Raw genomic sequence first — 19,725 nt, 5'->3', positions numbered from 1 at the left:
CTAGACCAAAACCCACTCCTATGCTTCAGCCCCCACAAACAGGTCCCACCACATCAGAGATTGCAGAGCTAGGCAGTCTCATTACTTCTGAGTTGCCTTTTTTTAATCTCATTTTAAAAATGTTAGTTTTACATGCAGGAGGGGATCTCTCTGGGAGAAGCATCAAAATGTTTGATATAGCCCCTGTTTTTTATACTGTTCTGGTTTGGGTCTTTCATTCATTATTTGGAAATGGAGAAAACAAATACCATCTACTGTTCCTTTATCTCTGTTTTGAAGATAATATTGCATTTTACTACTTCTTTTGGTGATAAAAGTTAATAAATTAAAAATAAAGACAGATATTTCAGGAAATGTCTCTTTGCAAGTACAGCTGGTAGACTGCAAATGTTTGACTGTTCACTTGTTCTTGAGTGAGAACAAATCCACTCTGGAGTGTGTAAGAGTAAGGCTTATTATCAATTATATAATGAAATATAAACATTGGTCTGAATTTTGTTAGGAGAAAAGATGAAGATCCTTCATGCCCTCTGTGGGAAACTTCTGACTCTCGTCTCCACTCGAGATTTCATTGAGGACTCTGTTGATGTGCTACGACAAGCGAAACAGGAGTTCCGAGAATTAAAGGCAGAACAGCATCGCAAAGAACGAGAGGCAGCAGCAGCAAGGTAAAACTAGGATATGGAAAACTAAATTTTGTTGCTACAAATGAGATTAATTCCTTGGTTGCAGAAGGCATACGAGAAACAATAGTAATGTTTCTGTTTTATGCTGGTTTCTTGAGACCGTAGACAGGAATGAAACTTTGTTGTGCTAAATGTTGTGCTTTCTCACACTAGTGCTATTTTTGGATTGTGTTTTAGTATAAAAGGAAAAAGATGTGGACAGATCAGATAGTAGATTAATTGCAACTGGTTTTCTATATCCTTCCTACTACTAGGATACGTAAGAAAAGAGAAGAAAGGTTGAAAGAACAAGAGTTAAAAATGAAAGAAAAACAAGAAAAGCTGAAGGAGGAGGAGCAAAGAATTCCTGCTGTAGAAATATCTGTTGGGTATGATACATAGTATTACTGTGGTATATATGATATAGCACTTCTCAATTACATGGCCAGATCTAACCTATATGGTTTTTGTTGACTTGATCGTATGCAAAAGTATATTTTAAGTATGATTTTATTTTCTTCCTAGGGTTCTATAATTGGTTTATGCAAGTGATTTTTACTATACTCATAATTATTTTGAAAGCTTGTCAAGAGAAACTTGCAAATTCTAATTTGTCTTTTGCATTGCTTTGTCTTGCACTGATTTAATCTCTATGAGTATCTTCATACAGACCATTGTAGTTCATTATCTTTTGAGAAATTGATCTGAGCTAGAAAATACTGACCTCACATAACAATTCATTAATCAAATTTCATAGCATTTTTTTTTTAAATGCTGTGTTATGCCAGGTGATTTCCATAAAACCAAAATTTTTTTGTTCTGTTAATAAAACTGCATGTTTTCAGGTGGTAAGATTCAGGCACATGCAGCTGTATATGATTAGAGGAAAAAACCCCAAAGTGTGCATACAATACTATGTCTTTACCTGCTTGAGGAAGGTAGTTAGTTAAATAAATCGGCTTGTAAAAGGTGAGCATGGGCCAAAGACAGATTTGTGCTATGTTTTGGAAATTATAATTGAGAGAAAATAATAAAATAAATGTAATAATTGCATGTGGTTCTGTAGGTTTTTAATTATAATTGTTAGATGAGGCAAAAATGTGAAATAAGCATATTTTGAGGAGGAAACATTTTTAAGACACGAAGAAAATCCATGTCAATAGAACTATGCTAGGATGTCGCCAAAAAGGATCTGATTATAATAATACTCTTCAAATGAAAGTGTGGATACCAAAGAGCATACTTTAGTCTTTAATATGGAACTTCCATTTACAGTTCAATGGTTTTTTTCTAGGTTTTAATATATTAAGTTTATTTTTTAAAAGCATTATAGATATTTTACTAGCTTAAGTACTTGCAAGAGAAAAATATTTTTTGTGTCAAAGATGGCATATTTTATTGTATATTTTTTATCATTCAGCTTATGTGTGGTTTGTTGGTTAGTCACCTTTTGGGTTTTTTTACTGTGTCAGGGAAGAGGAACGAGAAGACCTAGATACTAGTACAGAGAGCAAAGAGATTGAACGTAAAGAGCAAGACATGGACACAGTGACAGAGGATGAAGAAGAGCTGGGACCAAACAAAAAACGACGAAGAGGTAGTGCTATAATGTATTTGTTTGTGTACTTGTATACATGCATGCATGCCCCTGGGAAGTTCTTGTGTTTGATATAAAAGTATCAGTCTTTCATGTAATATTTTAAAGGAAAAGTTAAAAACCCACACCCAAACATGATGATAATGGGCTTCTAAGTACATTGAGCCAGCCTGATGTAGTTCTTGTGGTCAACTGTCTGGATTCCTCTTTTGTCTGAAAAGTCTCAGGCTGTTGCCTAACAAACCATACTGTTGTGAGTAGTGCTCTTAGAGAGAGAGTTGTAGGAGTCCCATCTAATAGAGGATGGTGTGGTTTTGATTGTTTTTTTAGTAAGCTACAAAAACAACAAGTATTTTTTTTTAAAAAGTTAGATTGAGCATTTGGGTTTAGTTTGCCTTTGTTAATGAAGCAGCATGCCTTCTGTATGAGAATACAACCAGTCTTACTGCCAGATTTCATTTTCTCAGCAGTGTACCAGTAGGAGCTGCAGTGCAGTAAATGGTGCAGCCTGCTATTCATAACTAAACAGAGGTGTCACCACAGGAGGGATGAATTGTTGATGGCTTTGGCCATCTAGCTCATCTGTGCCTTTCTGCTGGGAAGGCTTTGTGCTAGTGTCTGTGCCAGTGAAAGTCCTGGATCATTGTGAACTTAAATTGCAAACTTGTACAGTTCCTAACAGTACCTGAGATGGAAATTGAGTCATTCAGTAATGCAAATTTGCATGTTTACTACAGCTTTATGATGGCGAAACAATGAGATCCTAAACAGAATTTCAGGTTTCTCAAATACCCGTGTTTGAGACATAGTGAATGGATGATGAACAAGTATTATTTCATTCCTGCAACTGGGGGACTGAAGGTCTAACTGGAAACCAGTAGAAATTGAGTGTTGACAGCATCTCTAAGGTTGCATGCATCAGTTAGGAGACATACTTTTCTAGATGACTACCAGAACCATGTACTTCGGTAAACTAAGACCTGAACTGAAATATTTTCATCTGGTACAAGTTGACGGGGAGAAAACAGTAGTATATATATATTTAAAAAGAAAAGTTATAAAGTAAGGTACCTGACTTCACCAAAGAAGCTCATGTATAGGGATTCTAGTCTTGCTTGAGACCTTTGGGAAGTTAAATTGATCATTTTGAGGATGATAATTTAAGTCCAAATTATAGTTTGTATTCAGTAATGAAATTGCTAGAATTTTACATTACAAGATTCTTCTGTAACATGCTTTTGAGGTCTTAAAATTTTGGTTCCTTTTTATGGTATTAAAAATAAGTGTCAGTAAGTGAGACTTGGTCTAGTTTCTGCGGAGTGAAAGTGTATTCAAAATGGCTGCCCCTTCATCAAGGGAAGCACAGTTAATCACTTGAGTTTTTTTTTACTAAAACTGGTATTGTCTCTTGACTGAGCTTGATGGTCTTTGACAGTGTAAGTTTAGATAATTGGAAAGTGATAGAACTAAACCAAACTCTTTACTAGAGCTTTTGGTTAAAAAAAAAAAATTATAAGTGAATTTCTACCAAACTTTTTCCTTTAACTTTAGGAAGGAGAGGGCAAAATGGATATAAAGAATTTACAAGACGAGAAGAGACCACTTGTGAAAAGAGTGAACCTCTTGCTGCTGAAGATGAAGAAGCTTTAAAACAGGAGCAACAAAAGAAAGAGAAGGAACTGTTAGAAAAGATTCAGAATGCAACAGCCTGCACAAATATCACCCCGTTAGGTCGTGACCGTCTGTACCGACGCTACTGGATTTTCCCTTCTCTTCCTGGATTGTTTATAGAGGAGGACTATTCTGGTCTCACAGAAGACATGTTGTTGCCTCGAACCTCTTCCTTTCAGAATAGTGGACAGTCTTGCACAAATGAACCTCAGGTATTCAGTAAAACTGGAGAGTCTTTGAAATCCTCTGAATCTACCTCCAATAATGACCAAGATTCACACACCAGTGTTGTTGTAGAGGTGCCAAGGCCAGTATATAAACCAAACCGTTGGTGCTTTTACAGTTCTCGGGAACAACTGGACCAACTCCTAGAGGCTCTCAATTCCCGAGGACATAGGGAGAGTGCCTTAAAAGAAACTCTTTTACAAGAGAAAACTAGAATATATGAACAACTAAGCAGTTTTCCTGTGGAAAAATTCCATATTCCAGGTAAATGAAAGATTTTTGGTGTTAATTTGCTTCCACAGATACAATTTCTATATAATATTCTAGAAACCTCTAATTTTCATTTAATTGTAATTTCTGAAAAATAAGAATTATTCTGAAGCTTTGTTTCATTTGATGGAAAACACACTGGTTTTTTCTTTCCTTCCTTTTTTATTATTTCCCCTTTTATATACCTTTGTGGTATTTCTGGTGTTTCATGCTAAAAAAAAAAGCAATAATTTTTCTGTTATCTTACTGCTTAGAAAACTGGGATTGGCTTTTAAGCCAACATCCTTAGGAAGTAATTTGACCTTTGGGAAAAGATTAACTGAGGAGTGAAGATTAATATGCACTAAAAAATAGTGTAGCTATGTTGGTTGGTATGTGGATTAACATCGGTGCATTGGGATTCTGTGATATTACTCTTCTATTTTTTTTTTTCCTTTTTTCTTCCTTTGGCAGGCGCTCAATAGAGGAGGAAACAACAGTATAGCAGATATTTTTATGGGTTTCTAAATGTAGGAGTGTACTGAAAAACCATCCTAGACCTAGTATTTAGGGGTTTTTTCCCTTTTCTACTAGCTCCAAACACCACTAAAATTCTTTATATAAAAGCTTGCAGCTGGATTGCTTATGGCATGTTGGCAGGTAAAGGATGTTTCCCAAATGAAACTCCCAAGGGTAATGTTTAATAAATTGCATTTTGTTTTCAATTATGAAAATCACTGTGAGGATTTTGAGTTATCTATATTGGGACAAGGGAGAATTATTCACAGCAGAGACAAATTCTGTTTTCCTGGAGTGTGTATGCTAGGACGTGCTGTGAGCACATCAGGTACTGCTGAATTTATAACTGATCTACCATTTCTTTTGGTGGAAACTAGCACAGGACAGAGTTTCTGTGTAGTAATTAAGCTTTATTTGGAGGGCTTATGTCTATATTCGTAGGTTTTTGGCTAGAAAATCTCTATTGTCTTCTGATACGTTTGAGTTCATGCATATTTTCCTAATTGCTGCGCCTTTATCTGTATTTTGTGTGTTACTTTCTGCCCTGAAGCAACCTGATTTTCACAGCCAAGGCAGCTTTGAACTTCACTTTAATAGAGATGAAGAAAATTCAAATGCAGTGGTCCAATGCCAATGCTGCTGCCACTGTGTGATAGGCAGGGATAAGTGGCCATGTGTAGCTTTGTTGGGAGCTTTTCTGCTGTGCACTCCAGCTGCTGCCCTATTGCCTTCACTCAAATGACTTGCAAGACAAGTGAGACCAACTTCGTAATTCTCTTGCACTGTAGACTGCCCTTCTGCCTTTTCCAGTTCCCACTCAACAGAGCATGGAAATAAAATTGATATGTGCTATTACTTGATTTAATTCCAGTATCCATTAACTTCTCCTCATCACTTATTTGCAAAGCAGTTGCTGCTTTTTCAGTTCTGCTCATTTCATTTCTTCTTTGCTTTTAAATGAAAAAGGACATTTCCCGCATCCAGGCATCAGAGTTGCTAGTCTGCATTTTCAGAATATTTTCAGTTACAGGGAATTGTTTCAGCAGTTGAGAGCACTTTAGAAATTCACCTTGTGCTTTCTTAACAACAGCTTTATTGTATTTTTTTTTATTAAATACCTCAAAGTTCTTGCATGTAACTTCTCATCACTGCACTCGAAGGTTTTAAGGTAAATCCTGTGAACAGAAGTGTTCGCCACTTATGCAGATTTGGGAGCACTACTTTAGGATTTGGGCAAACTTTCCTGTGGCTTTAGAGCTTTTGCATGAACTTTTGAGTTCTCTTATAAGAGGTTTTACTTGACAGCCCATCATCAGCTCTTTCCTAGTTTTCATAAATTATCGTGCTGTCTTGTTCTTTTTTTCCCTGCCTTTAATTAGAGGACACAATAAGTCTGGTCTGTTTGTTTTGTTTAAAAGTTAAGTTTTTAAAAGGGCTTATATTTGTTTTGATAGGTTTTGTGATTCTCAACACATGCTTGTTTTAAGTGTTTCTGTGATAAAGATCCTTGCAGGAAAGAAAACTGAAGGGTTCTCTTGTAAAGTAAGAGCCATCAAATACTAGAAATGTAACTTTATTATCTTTTTTCTCCTTGCACTTATAGCAGAGTTGTTGTTTGCTTATCTACTACTTTAGAAAGCATTTTAAGGCAGAAGAACTACTTTTAAATTACAAGGATTTCCCATTCTATGTGTTGGAATGGGTGGATGCCAATCTAGAGGTCATCCCTCTAAAGAATACTCTACTTGGTTGGTTCAGATGCCTTAGCTGGCATGGAGATGTTGGTGTTGGCAACATCTTGCTACAGGAAGGGAATTTTGAACCCATGTTTACTTGGTTCTGCCCTGTACTACTTTTGTTCCCTTCACCAATAGCTGCTTTAAGGAATAAGGTCCACTAACACCAAATTACTTGCTGTTCTTGCAGACAAACCTCAAAGTGACATCAGACCTCCTTCAGGACGGGGAAGGATGCAGAATGCTCACGATGGCTCTCACCTATCTGCAGAGAAGCAGCTCGAACTGAGACTTAGAGACTTTCTTTTGGACATTGAAGACAGGATCTACCAAGGAACATTGGGGGCTATTAAGGTATTTGTGACTTGTAGAATGCCTAGGAACACAGTGATGCCATCGAGTCTGTAACTTAAATGGGAACTCTTGAATGCTATGGTTTTACTAAAGGCATCATTAAATTAAATGTAGGGAGTAATTGGCACTAAAAGTTTGTGGCCTTTGATTCTTTAGAAACCTCAAAGTTGTATGTTTGCTTCAGGTTACAGACAGACAGGCTTGGAGAGCAGCCTTAGAACATGGGCGATATGAGTTTCTGAGTGATGAAAACAAAGAAAATGGTATTATTAAAACTGTGAATGAAGAATCTGAAGTAATGGAAACTGATGATCAAGATAAGTTTATTGTGAAAGACAGGTAAGAGCTATAGTTTAAATAATGACTCTTCGCTATGAGTTTTATAGCAGTGTTCTGGTTTGGGTTTTTGGGAGAGGACTTGGATCTTCAAGTAAGATTTGAGTTGTAAAACGTGAGATTTTTGCATTGGTTTATAGTCTCTATATGATGCTGTTCTATTACCATATAAGATTAAGGCACCAATTTTTACAACTTTAGGAATTCAGATATTACGCTACTCAAAGTAAACATTAATTATGAAAGAAGTAACACGTGGATTAATTTTAAAATAATTTTAAATGCAGAGAAAAATTAATCTGGTAATTGATGTTTTCTATTCCAGAAGGAAAAAAAAAACAAACCAAAAAATTACTTAAATTTGTGGAAAGAGTAAGAGTGTTAAAAAGGAAAAACAGTAATAGTAACAAATTGCTGGTTGAACTGGCCAGTGTACCTCTTCATGAGTCCCAGGAAGACCCATCAAGGCAACAGGCCATGGTCTGGATTAGTTTTTAGCACTGCAGCAAAAAGGAGATATCATTCATGAAGTTGTAAGATTATAATACTTCAGTAGAGCAAGCTGCAACACAGTAAGAGAGAGGAAACCTCAAATCATATAGTGTTGCAGCTGTAGAAGTGTTTTGAGGGGCTTCGTTTGGTTTGTAAACAAAGATTTGAAATACGTATGGGACTCTGATATAAGTTTCTGTTGTAAATCAAATTTCAGAAACTACAGAAATGGTGAAGATTTCTAAATTTTTAGTTATCAGAAGTAACATACTTCTTGGAAATAAAGATCTACCTTAATTGACTTAATACATATAAAATTAAATGTCTTGACAGGATATAAATGTTGAAATACTTCAGGAAAAAAGATTTATTGGAGACAATCATTGTGCCAACATACTGTTTGCTTAGGTATTCTGGAGGTTATCTGTTGTTGGACTTCAATAAAAATTGAATTTCTGAGTGGACTCTTGAATGTTGTGTTGGATGTTAGGAATTTAAAGTTCTCTAAGTTTTTTTTCCTTTCTGTTTCAGCTTTCTGAATTAGTATTTTCATATAAGACTGCCTTTCAAATCAGAATTCTCTAGTTACATGCAAAATGGATAGAGTCATCCTTTATATTAATGACACAGTTTACAGATGTTTGGTTCCTGAAAACCACAATACAGAAATATTACACTGTTTTAATTAAGCAGCTAAAATTTATCTGTCTTCACTTACTTTGGGCACTTGCTCCACTGCCAGCTCTCAATTCTACAGAAGCTTGTTGCTTCATTTTTTTTCCATTTGATACCAACTACCGACTCAATCAGAGTTTCTGAATAAAGTCTACTCTAATAAAGACTTGCATATTAAAACACACTATGGGATTCTGAAATCATGTGACAGATTGCTTTTGATGCTGGGCTTTTTATCCACCTCAGAGCGAGTGACATCTCATTAAGACCTTGGAGTTTGACTAGTGAAATGTAAATAACTATGCAGCTTTCTTTCTGTTTGCTTTCAGGCTCTCAAAATGTGTGTGACTGCAAAATATAATGAACAGCTTTTAAGTGTGAAAAAAGAACAGGGACAACCAATAGCATTCCTTATGCATCAGAATAAAGCAGAATCCAGAGAATCTTAATTAGTCGTTTCTCTGTAAACCCCAAATATAAATTGAATTTTATTTTCATTAGTGCGAGTTGCTCTCCTGCACTATATTTAATGTTTGTGGTTCAGAAAGATTAACTACACTTTGAAATGATTGCTTAGTCTTTTAGTCCCATTTTATTGGAAAACTACTTTTTTGGTGGTTTGTTTGGTTTTGGTTTTTTGTTTGGTTGGATTTTGTATTGTTGTTCTTTTTTCTTATTTCTTTTTTTTATCACCCTTATACGAAGAGCTTGTGTTTTAGAAAGATCCTCCAAGGATGAGAACAAGTTAACAATTCTTGATTTACATTCTAAAGTTACATTCTGTTTTTATTTAATTTATTTTCTTTTCAAAAATCTTATGAATTGTAAGGATCTGCGTAGTTGAACTTGTGCAGATGGAAATACTCTAAAAGGCTACACCTCACCACTGGAAGTGTTTTCACTGAAAAATTATTGGGACTATACTCTTCACAGAAATATCTCATAAACCAGCTGATAGATGTTGCATCAAATGTTTTTGAAATCTTAATAATTGTATTGAAATTTGTCATCTGCATTTCTTGAAATTTAAATAACTTACCTAAAGATGATTTATCTAGATTAACTAAGCTAATTAAGCAAACATCAGAACTAGGATAACTAATCACACCTGTGTAGTATCTGTTCATGTCCACAGTCCATGCATGTAAATAAAGTTAAAATAAAAGAATCTGCTGTGGATACAGACATATACGAATATCTCTGGTATTAAATTATCTTTGAATATTTTGAATTTATGTGTTTCTGTTCTAGACTTATTGGATTAAAAACTGAAGCTCCAAGTGCTGCATCAACAAGCACAAGTACTCCTCAGCCAGTCAATAATGTGGTCCACTGTTTGGCATCTGCACTGCTTCAGATAGAACAAGGAATTGAGCGCAGGTTTCTCAAAGCACCTCTTGGTAGGTCTCGGAATTTAAACTGTATGTCTCTGATGTTGTGTAAGATTTTGTAACAAACGAACAAACCCCACCAGCCCCAACACCACAGAAAGACCCCCACGCCAAACCCACTTGCTTCTTCTGAAAGACTGGATGCTTTAGAGTGGCATGCTGGGGGAAAAAACCAAATAATTAACCTATTGCTGTGTAACACTGTAAAACTGAAAAAAAGTTAGATTGTTAGTTTACAAGGCAATCGATCATGAGGAAATATTACTATTTTTCTTTCTATTCTACTTGTCCTGAATTATATGTATTAATTAACAGCAAATTTTACCCTTAAATTCATGCTTATTTAACATGGATCGTTTCAGTGACCTTGTTTGTGTGGCCCTACAATTATACTGATGCACTGGGAGACAAATTGTACCCTTAGGCAGAAATGAGTAATCTTTCTGGGGGAATACTCTAAATCAGAATTACTGTTGAGGCCAATATATCATGTTGCTCTACAGTGAGCTTCTTCTGAGTGTTATTTAGGTTGTAAAAATATATGCTGCTTTTTATACTATTTCTGTGAAAGCAATATAAGCCTTGTTTGTCTGGATCACCTTGATCAGAATACTGACTGTAAAATGTGGGAAACATTTACATTGCAGACTTCCAGATTCTCAGGTTTTGCATTTGTGCTGTAAAACTTGGAAATAAAAGGTTGCAAGAAAAATTAAAACCAAAACAGGATTTTAGCTTGACCTGGATACACATTCCTTCCTTGACTGCCTCTGGTGCTCTAGGGGTGAGAGAGAAGATCCAAAGTGCATAAAGTCATTTTGTTTTCCAGTGATACCTCAGGTCTGGATTCCTTAGGATCCTTTTGCAATTCAGAGCTGGAGTTTTGTCTTGGAGAAGTGTGTAAAGGTGCTTCATCCTTCCCAAGGCCATCCTGTCTGGATGGCACACTGGGGATGAGCCATGCTCTGTGCTTGCAGGACTGCTTTGCTTTTCACCTGTGAGAGTGCACTATGGGTTACCAGCACAGCACATACCAGGGTCTTCCAGAGCAACAACTGCCACACACCCTATTAGACGATACTTTCCTCTGATAACCAAGTGTGCAAAACTCTTATGCTCTGGCAGACGTTGCTGTAGTAGTTTAAGATGAAAATGCAGGTTTTGGTGTGTTAACATTAGATGTTAATGCCCTATGGCACAGTTGATCTGAAGCTGTTTCTGCATCTTGGCTGCTCCTACATAGAGTTAACTGTCTAGGTATCAGTTGCCACTGAAGATGAGTTTGAGCTAGATTTGTGCCAGAGACTGATGTGCAGATATGGGTTCCCTTCCACACGCTTTTATTATCGGTGTGATAACCTCTAGAAGAGGGAAGTGCAACAAATGATTAAGATGAAAGGGAAGAGCATGAGAGTAGTTTGAATCGCAGCTGTTAGAAAGCTTTACTTGGCTTAGTGTTTGGTCAACTCAAATATGTCTGCTCTTCCAAGCCAGGCATGATGTGGCTTATTTCCTACTATATGACTCTATTTGCAACTTGCACAACAGTAATTGACAGTACATCTATCATTTGTCCTACTTACTCTTCATATACAAGTTGTAAATACGTTGTGAATTATATGCCTCCATTTCTAAACTGTCTTACAAACTTGCCAACAGCATCTTGCTGACAATTCTAAGTTTACCATTCCCTGAAGGGGAAAAACATGGTTATTAGCAAGTTATGGCCATTGATCATACAGCCTGAAATAGAGGAAAAGAACTAAAAGAAGAAAAATGTCCCTGAAGTATTGGAGGGAAAGTTTTTTAACAGTCCTCCTGTGTCTTTTTTTTCAGCGGTTCCAACTGCTGTAATCTTATGATGGTTCATTTTTTTGCCTGATCTTTTCAATGATGGTGGGATTTCTTTTTTAACTTGGGAATCTTTTTCTCTTTTAGGTGCTTTATATGGTGCAACAAAGAAACTGTATAGGGAAAGCAATTGTATGTGATTTGCATGTCTTAAAATCCCTGATGTTTGTTTTCCATAGCGTGCCCATGCATCTCTTCTGCTCTGAAAAATGCTAATGCTCTAAGATTACTGTAATGTATAGAATAATCTACATCACCGAGGAGCAGGAAGGATCCCAGGTGTCCTCTGCTCTGACTGACTGCCTGAACCGTTAAGCAACAGTGTCAGGTTCCCTTTTCTTGCTTTACCTTTGGTGCCAAATGTCTCATGTTTTCAGTTGCGTAATGGGCCACTTTTAGCAGGAGTCAAGTCTGAATGAAAGCAAGATTGCATATGTGTAACAGGCAAAGAAAAGTTCTCTACTTAGCTTGACCAGGAAGTGTTTGTAGTACTACTAAACCTCTTAGGGAAAAGTGGACACTGCTTCTTGTTTTGGACTGTCTTGTGCTCAGAGCTGTGATGCACTTTTTCTCTGACCCCTTTAGAAAGTGTTCAACAGTATTCTGATAATAGAAATTAGGTCTAAGTTTGTAACCACTGGGTTTTGGTTTGTGGAATTTTGGTTTTGTGTCACTGTTTTTATATAGATCATGGTGTCTGTACATTCTTTTTTTTCTTTCTCTAACAGGAGTTTCTTTTTAAATAGTTTGTTCTAACTATTTAAGGGAACTGCCCTAGACGAAATGCCTTGCATATCTGTTTCTAATGTTAAACTCGATAATCTCAACTTTTTAGGCTGATTTAGTTACCACTGAAGTAAAAACACTGGAAGTCAAGCAAGTGCTAGGAGTTCTGTAGGGAGTACAGGGGAATACTTGTGGTAAAAAAGAATGTCCCTGCTTTTCTGCTTTAAACCAAACTGAATGTGCTTTGTCTTTGTCATTATTCCAGTTGTTGCTTTCACTGTGAAGTTTCTTTGCCCTCTCTGCCCCCCCTTCATTCTGCTCTGTTCCTATTAGGGACTGGAGCCATACTTAACAATTTTTAGTTTTCATTTATGGCTTCTAGTCCTAAAGCCAGCACAGTGAAATTCCCTGCAGTCACTAGCAGGTTTATCTTGGTGGCCTCCAGGGTGCAGAGCAGACAAAGGGACCCGGCACAGCAATAAAAGGACCAGCTGTTCCTCTCTCCTCCGTTTTTGTTTGAGGCTCTATCAGGCTGCCAAAGAGCCTCACTGGAGATTCTGATAAGTTTAGAGTTGAGGTGCATACCAAATGTTCAAGTGGAAGAGCAAGAAAAGACTGACACAGAAGACAGTGATGCAAAAGGAGATCTGGAAACCCCAGAAATGGCCCCCTTGGCCTCACAGAGCTGCTATATGGTCGCTGATCTTCTGTTGTCTGATGATTAAATGTAACATGATTTGAATTGTATGCATATCTTAATTATGAACTGTCTTTTAGAAGTCTTTTCATTAAACATTACCTATGAAAATTTGGTTTTTCTTCCTTCAGTACAAACTGAGGTAATGTATGGGGAGAAGCACGAAAAGGAGGGGGAGCAGTTGCAGTACATTGTTTTTCTGCAAAAACTTATGAGTTAAGATGTAAAAAAGCCTTTTTTTTATTTTAAATAGCTGTTTGAAGGAAACTCTGAAGTGCTGCTTCTCAGATAAAAATTACATTCGAGAAGGTAGAAATACAAACAGTTTTTACTACAGATTTTACTTCTTTTTTGATGCAAGTTTACTTTTCCTTACCTTACATTTCAAAATACTCTGCAGTGCAGCAGTAGGGTCTCCTCATTCCTATTACAGAGATGTTAAAGTTGAGGTATGAAATGATGAAGTGCTTTGGTTTCCCTGGAGTTCAGTGAGGCAGCCCTCCCAAAAAAACCTGCCTTCTGCACTAGTGCAGGACTTCAGTCATTAAACATCCTTCAGATTTTCATACAAAAGGCTGGATTCTAATTCATGGGAGGACCTTTGTGACTGATACAGGGAATCATTTACCTGCTTTTTAACTTGTGCCACCTACTTCTTGCAGGACAAAAAAACCCCAAAACAACTTTTTTGCTTCTTTTTGCTTGTCTTTATTCCATTCCTTTCCTTCTAGATTTTGATTATCTTTGTTTTCTCTACTGTCAAAGTTGTTTCCTTTGAACAGGGATGGGATTAGTATATCTGCATACTTTGTTCTCATGCTTTCATTACTTCCCTGCGGAGTTTCATGAGCAGAGGCAGCAAAGGTGGAAGTGAGCTTTTTTATGATGAAGAATTTTTGTTTACTCTTCAGAGAAGGCAGTCAAAGAAGGTATACCTTGTAATTGAAACAGATGAGGTTTACTATGGCTCTTCCTTCCTGGGAGGTTAATTTAATCATTTTAGCACTCAAGAACACTCCTGCAGAACAATATCCAAAGCATGTTGTTTCACATGGACAGATGAGCTTGTTCTCTTGGCCCTTGAGAAGTGTGCCCATAAACTGGCTACATTTTTTGAGAATTGAGGAGGTTCATGGTAGCACAGACCACATAAGCTGTTTGCTGAGAAAGAAACCTGTGGTCAGTGTCTGCTTCTGTAGCCATTTGTACCGGAGATGGACAGAAAGGTAAGGCAGGGTAGGCTTCAGAGCTTTCAGTTCAAGCCTTCTGTTTGTAGTGGAAGTCAAAATAAATCCTGGAATATGGAATTCCTCTGTGCACATTACTCTCTTACCCTTTACTTTTCTGCGTGCACATGTTCGTAACTACTGTTTTAGTTATGTTTTTAGACTATGCAAGTATGGAATATAAAAATTAATTAAAAAATAATTTGCCATGCTTCAAAAAGGTATTTGAAATAACTCTATGAATTTAATGTTAGGTAATGCAGAAGATGATGAAAGGAACCACTGGGGGTATGAAAGGAGGAAGAGAGTGAAAGACAAGACTAGTCAGAGAGATGGTAAATTTTAAATGTTACTTGTATTGCTAAAAATTAGAAAGCATTGAATATTTTATCAGGTCTTCTTTTTTGTTTTTTTTTTTTTTTCTTAATTAATTTTGTAACCAGTTCCTTACATTGAAGGAATTGTGGTATTGAAGCCAAAGGTTTAAGCATGGGTACTGAAACAAATACAGCTCAAAGATTTAAAAAAAAAAAAAAAAAAGGTTTCTGCAACCAGAAAAAAAGAACTGTATTTTTTTAATCACTTTGGGACAGAAATTTGCATGTTCATATAATCCCATTTTTTTCCCCCCTTCCTTTTAATGTCCTCATTTTTTTGAAACTTCACAGCATTGTACAACTGCATATCCTTTCTAGAAATACTAAAATGGAAACCCCTTCCCTCAACTCAATTAGCTATTGATAGATGAGTGCACAGATCTGTCAAACAACTTCATTTGCATTGTAGCAAGGCTTGGGGGACTTAGGTGACGGAGGGGTATCCCACTGCGCAGTGTAGAGCTGCTAAGACACAAAGGAAGAGGCCGTTTTTCCCTCCATGTTAACAATATAAATGAGAAAGATGATGGATGGAAGAGAGAGGTGTTATTCTTATTTTACAAATTGGGTTCTGAAAACAGTGGGTGTTATTTGGTGTGTTTCTTTCAGTAGCAGGACATACTGAAGCAGGTCGTGGTCACTAATTTCTATCTCTACTTGCCCTGCAAATCTGCAGTTGCAGTATATTTGTTGTGTTGTGTGATGAATTATATCAGTGAACCAATCCAGGCTAAAAGTAACCTCCAAATAAAAGTAATAATGGTGAAGCTGCCATTATCAGCAAAAGAAATACTCATCAAACTATGTGTATGCTTAAGATAGTGTCTTTCCCAGAGTTATAGTAGAAATCTGTTTTAAGCAGGTTTAATTTTCTTAACTGAATTTTAAAGAAATACACTGAGGTATGCTGCAGTGCTGTGAAAAGCACTGTCCTCTGAAAACTGAACTTGATACAGGAAACCTAAGGACGAAATAATAGGAAATGTTAGGAAATACAGCTTTATATTTGCAGTTCACGAGTGGCTGTATTTTATTTATGAAGCTTTATTGCCTGTTTATCCTCTGCCTTCTCCCATCATTTCTCTTGTGCTGCTGCTAATGCAAATGTATGCAAGATTAGACAAATCCTGGCAGCCAGTTGATGAGAAGGCAGAAGGGCCTTGCCAGGAGAGTAATTAGTCTCATTTTTGTTCTTTCATTTTATTTGTTATTAGATATTTTGTCTTCCAATTCTTGACAATAAATCATTTGGCAGACAGGTGCATCAGAGGCCATTCCTGTGCCCACTGTGACTAGTGCAGCAGGCAGGGAGGCATTATATACTGGAGTGCGTCATTAATCCACTGGAGATCACGCAGTGGTAACTGGACTATCACTTTCAGAAGGGAAGTCTGCAGACATTTCCATTATCAAAAGCACTGTTGTATTGTCTCTTCCTGTCCTAAACCTTCTTACTTTAAAATGCAAAAAATAGCTTTCGGCATTAATAAAGAAATTCACTTTCTGCTCAGCAGCAGCAGTGCAGGGTATCATTTACACCTTTTTGTTTCTCTTAGGTCGTTGAACAGCCCATTTGTTTCTGTGGTTCCCAGCTGCTCATTCCTTTTTGGTGCTGCCCCCCATGCTATTCTGTGTGTGTGTTTGTCTGGCTGCTTCCATGGCCTGGATTGCTAACCAAACCTGTTTGAAAATACAATCTAATTTCTTGCCCCTGTGTCCCCTCCATTTATTTCTAATTTAATTAGGATCCCAGGTCTTACTTGGTTTGACACTCAATGTGTACCATGGATTCCTGTGTGCTACGTTGCTTATAAAGTATTGAGGAAACAGTTATATTTCAACCAGTCCAAGTCACCCAACCTGGTTAATCACACAGATGCACAGGTTCTTTGAAGGCAGAGTGCAGGGCAGGAATGAAGGCACTGAGGCATGGGCAGAGGGCTGAAAGGCTCTCTGCTAGACTATACTGGAGCATGTGTGGATGAGAAGTGCTCTTTAAGCTGTTTTTTGCCAGTGAAGTTTCAGGTACTTCCGTTAAATGTAAATATTTTGGGATTTCAAAATTTACATACAAGGAAAAGTAAATTGGACATGTGATTATTTTTTTGTAATCTTAAGTAAGCTTTGTTTATATGTTATAAATCAAATTGTTAGGTTTCCAGGTTGACATTTGAGTAAGACTCTAACGTTTTAATCATGACCTATGTATGTGCAAGTTCTAAGTTGAATAGGTATGGAAGAGTAAAATCTTAAAGGCTTCAGCAGCTTGAAAGCTAAGGAGAAAATATTCAGGTCTTGAAGAGATAAGATATAGGTTGTAATACTATCCCAGTTTACTACTGCTGTCTGTTTGACAGTCAGAGTTTTACTTTGACTGTCTAGAATAACCTGGATCTTTGAAAAAGCAGTTTGATAATTCTGGGGTTTTTTGTTGTTTTTCTTTCTTTTTTAAATCCCCTTCTTTAATGGAAGATGCCAGTGATGGTGGACGGTCCTATAAAACAGTTCTGGATCGCTGGAGAGAGTCGCTTCTTTCTTCTACCAGCTTGTCCCAAGTCTTCCTTCATCTGTCCACGTTGGATCGAAGTGTCATCTGGTCCAAGTCCATCCTCAATGCTCGCTGTAAGGTGTGTCGAAAGAAAGGCGATGCGGAAAGCATGGTGCTGTGCGATGGCTGCGATCGAGGCTACCACACTTACTGCATCAGGCCCAAGCTGAAGGTATCTCAGGAAAAAGAAGTGCTTCCTTTTCACACAGAACTTGAGTAGTTTTTATAACTTAATTACATATTGCTAATGCTAATTTATTTTTTTTCCTCTTCTGTTTCTAGGTCATTCCTGAAGGAGATTGGTTTTGCCCAGAGTGCCGTCCAAAACAGCGCTCTAGACGCCTCTCCTCCAGACAGAGACCTTCTGTGGAGAGTGATGAAGAGACTGCTGAACATCTAGAAGGGGAAGAAGAAGCAAACTATGATGAGATGGGACAAAGTGAGGAAGAGCATTACGAAGAAGAGCAAGATGAGGAGGATGAATCTCAAGAGGAGGAAGAGATAAGGTAAATAGATGTCTGTTAAATGAAAATATCTTGATTATTATGTGGAGTAACTGTTCACATAAGCATGTATTTTGAAAGTCCAGTCTGACAAAGATGTTTGTGGTTTGTTTTTTTTTAATGGCAGCTTGTTATGAATTTGGCTCTTACTGAAAGATTTAATATGAACAAAAGTTAGTCCATTGGACTTAGGCTCACTTTTCAGGATAAAAATGCCAACTTTGGATGTGTGGGTGAGAGATGGCCATCAGAGTTGCAGTTCTGTATAGCTACTGTTTGAATGTGAAGTAGGGAGAGTTTCAAACAGTAAAGATCTTCTGGAGAAAACTTGGAGTTGTTTTTGTACAGTTTTGAATTCTAGAGGACTAGATGCATACAGTATGTATATATACTAGATGTATTCAGTAAGTATTAGAACATTAGGGAAGACAAGGCCATCTGTCGGAGGTCATATGATATTGGGAGGGCTTGAGGACTAATGCTGTAGCTGTTTAAAAAAGACCAACAAACAAACCAAACCAAACCCAACAAAAACAAACAAACAACCTCCCCCAAAAAGACCAACAAACCCAAGTCAAGAAAACCCCCTTCAAAACCAACCAACCAAAAAACCCCACACAATAAACTAAATAATCCAGTGATAATTTCAATAAAAATTTGATTTGATACACACACCAGCAACATAAAAGTTGATGGACAATTTTTTGATCTCAGAGTATTTTTCTTCTTTTCGGTACAGTCTTTTAAATGGACTGAAGCAAGGTTGATTGTGGCTCTGACAGCTGAGATTCAGTAGCTGGAGAGAATGTGTATCTCCTTGAGAAATAAATTTGTCTCTGGGATCTTCTTTCTCTCCTGCAAAGGAAGGAGAGTCTTGAGTATTAGTTATAAACCCTGACTAGAGCATAACTCTTATACTTAGTGTTTTACAACTGCAGTTCATTTATGTGGCTGATAATAATGTTCAGAAATCCTGGTAGTTACAGTTGCTACAGTAGTTACAGTGAGAAATAAGCGATTTAAAGAAATTGATAGCTGGTGCTCTAATTAATGCATTCCTATTGCACAAGCTGCAAATGGGATCGGTATTCTGAGCATTTCCTTGAAGTATGTGCTCCACATAGTATTTAATTAAGAGACTCCAGGGCAATATTTAAGATAATGGTAATTGAATGACTGACTGCATCACGTTGAAAGCCAGCTGCTTACCAGTCCAACCTGGACTGGTAAGGGTTGGGTTTTGTAAATGCTGAATTAGAAAAATGACAGAAAAGGGAGGAATGTAATTTGGGGACAAATAAATGTAACTGTTCACTTTTTGTAGCCCATCAAAGCAAGGAAGATCCCAGGTCAAGTTTCCATTAAAAATGAGAGCAGCCAAACTCAACAATCCATTCTCAAGTCAGAACAGCCAGCGTCAGGCAAGATATGCTTCTCGAAGTCAGCAAACTGAATCTTCACCAAAAATTACCAGAAGGGGTTTAAGAAACATAAAATCAGCCTCTTCAGCAGTGACAAGGCCTACTTTAAGACTTAATAGCCGGACCACTCGTCAGAGCCAAAGTTCATTACAAGCAGATGTATTTGTGGAGTTACTCGGTCCTCGAAGAAGACGAAGAGGAAGAAAGAGTGCTGATAACACACTGGAAAACAGCCCTTCCAACTCTCTTGGATTTAGAATTGTTGATACTGCAGACCCCAGTGAACGGCTTAAGAAGTATCCAGTTTCTGCTTCAAAACTTTCTCTTCCTGTTTCTGAACCCAAGAGAAGAGGCAGGAAACGACAATCCACAGGTTAGAGAAATGTTTTTATCACAACGAAAACCACTTTCTGTTCCTTGCTAAAATATTTGTGTGGTAGAGCAAGGAGATGAGAAGTGGTGAAGG

The 19,725-nt window shown here is 37.2% G+C and overlaps 1 protein-coding gene across 4 annotated transcripts in view; it reads left to right on the top strand.

The window, feature by feature from the left end:
• BAZ1A (bromodomain adjacent to zinc finger domain 1A) overlaps positions 1 to 19,725 on the top strand; it is a 74,312-nt gene that overhangs the window by 49,684 nt on the left and 4,903 nt on the right. For 2 of the 4 annotated variants that reach the window (XM_032690450.1, XM_032690453.1), the window contains 11 exons: positions 503 to 668; positions 941 to 1,054; positions 2,138 to 2,262; positions 3,814 to 4,422; positions 6,853 to 7,016; positions 7,201 to 7,355; positions 9,771 to 9,919; positions 14,665 to 14,745; positions 17,260 to 17,507; positions 17,618 to 17,841; positions 19,163 to 19,632. In XM_032690450.1, coding sequence (XP_032546341.1) covers positions 503 to 668; positions 941 to 1,054; positions 2,138 to 2,262; positions 3,814 to 4,422; positions 6,853 to 7,016; positions 7,201 to 7,355; positions 9,771 to 9,919; positions 14,665 to 14,745; positions 17,260 to 17,507; positions 17,618 to 17,841; positions 19,163 to 19,632 — 2,505 coding nt within the window. The remainder of the gene's footprint in view (positions 1 to 502; positions 669 to 940; positions 1,055 to 2,137; positions 2,263 to 3,813; positions 4,423 to 6,852; positions 7,017 to 7,200; positions 7,356 to 9,770; positions 9,920 to 14,664; positions 14,746 to 17,259; positions 17,508 to 17,617; positions 17,842 to 19,162; positions 19,633 to 19,725) is intronic. The other 2 variants (XM_032690454.1, XM_032690451.1) reach the window with 1 other exon arrangement.

This window comes from Chiroxiphia lanceolata, chromosome 6, assembly GCF_009829145.1.
Source record: "Chiroxiphia lanceolata isolate bChiLan1 chromosome 6, bChiLan1.pri, whole genome shotgun sequence".
Taxonomy (NCBI): Eukaryota; Metazoa; Chordata; class Aves; order Passeriformes; family Pipridae; genus Chiroxiphia; species Chiroxiphia lanceolata.
Note: the sequence above shows the minus strand (reverse complement) of the source record. Positions and strands in the feature narration are given on the sequence as shown.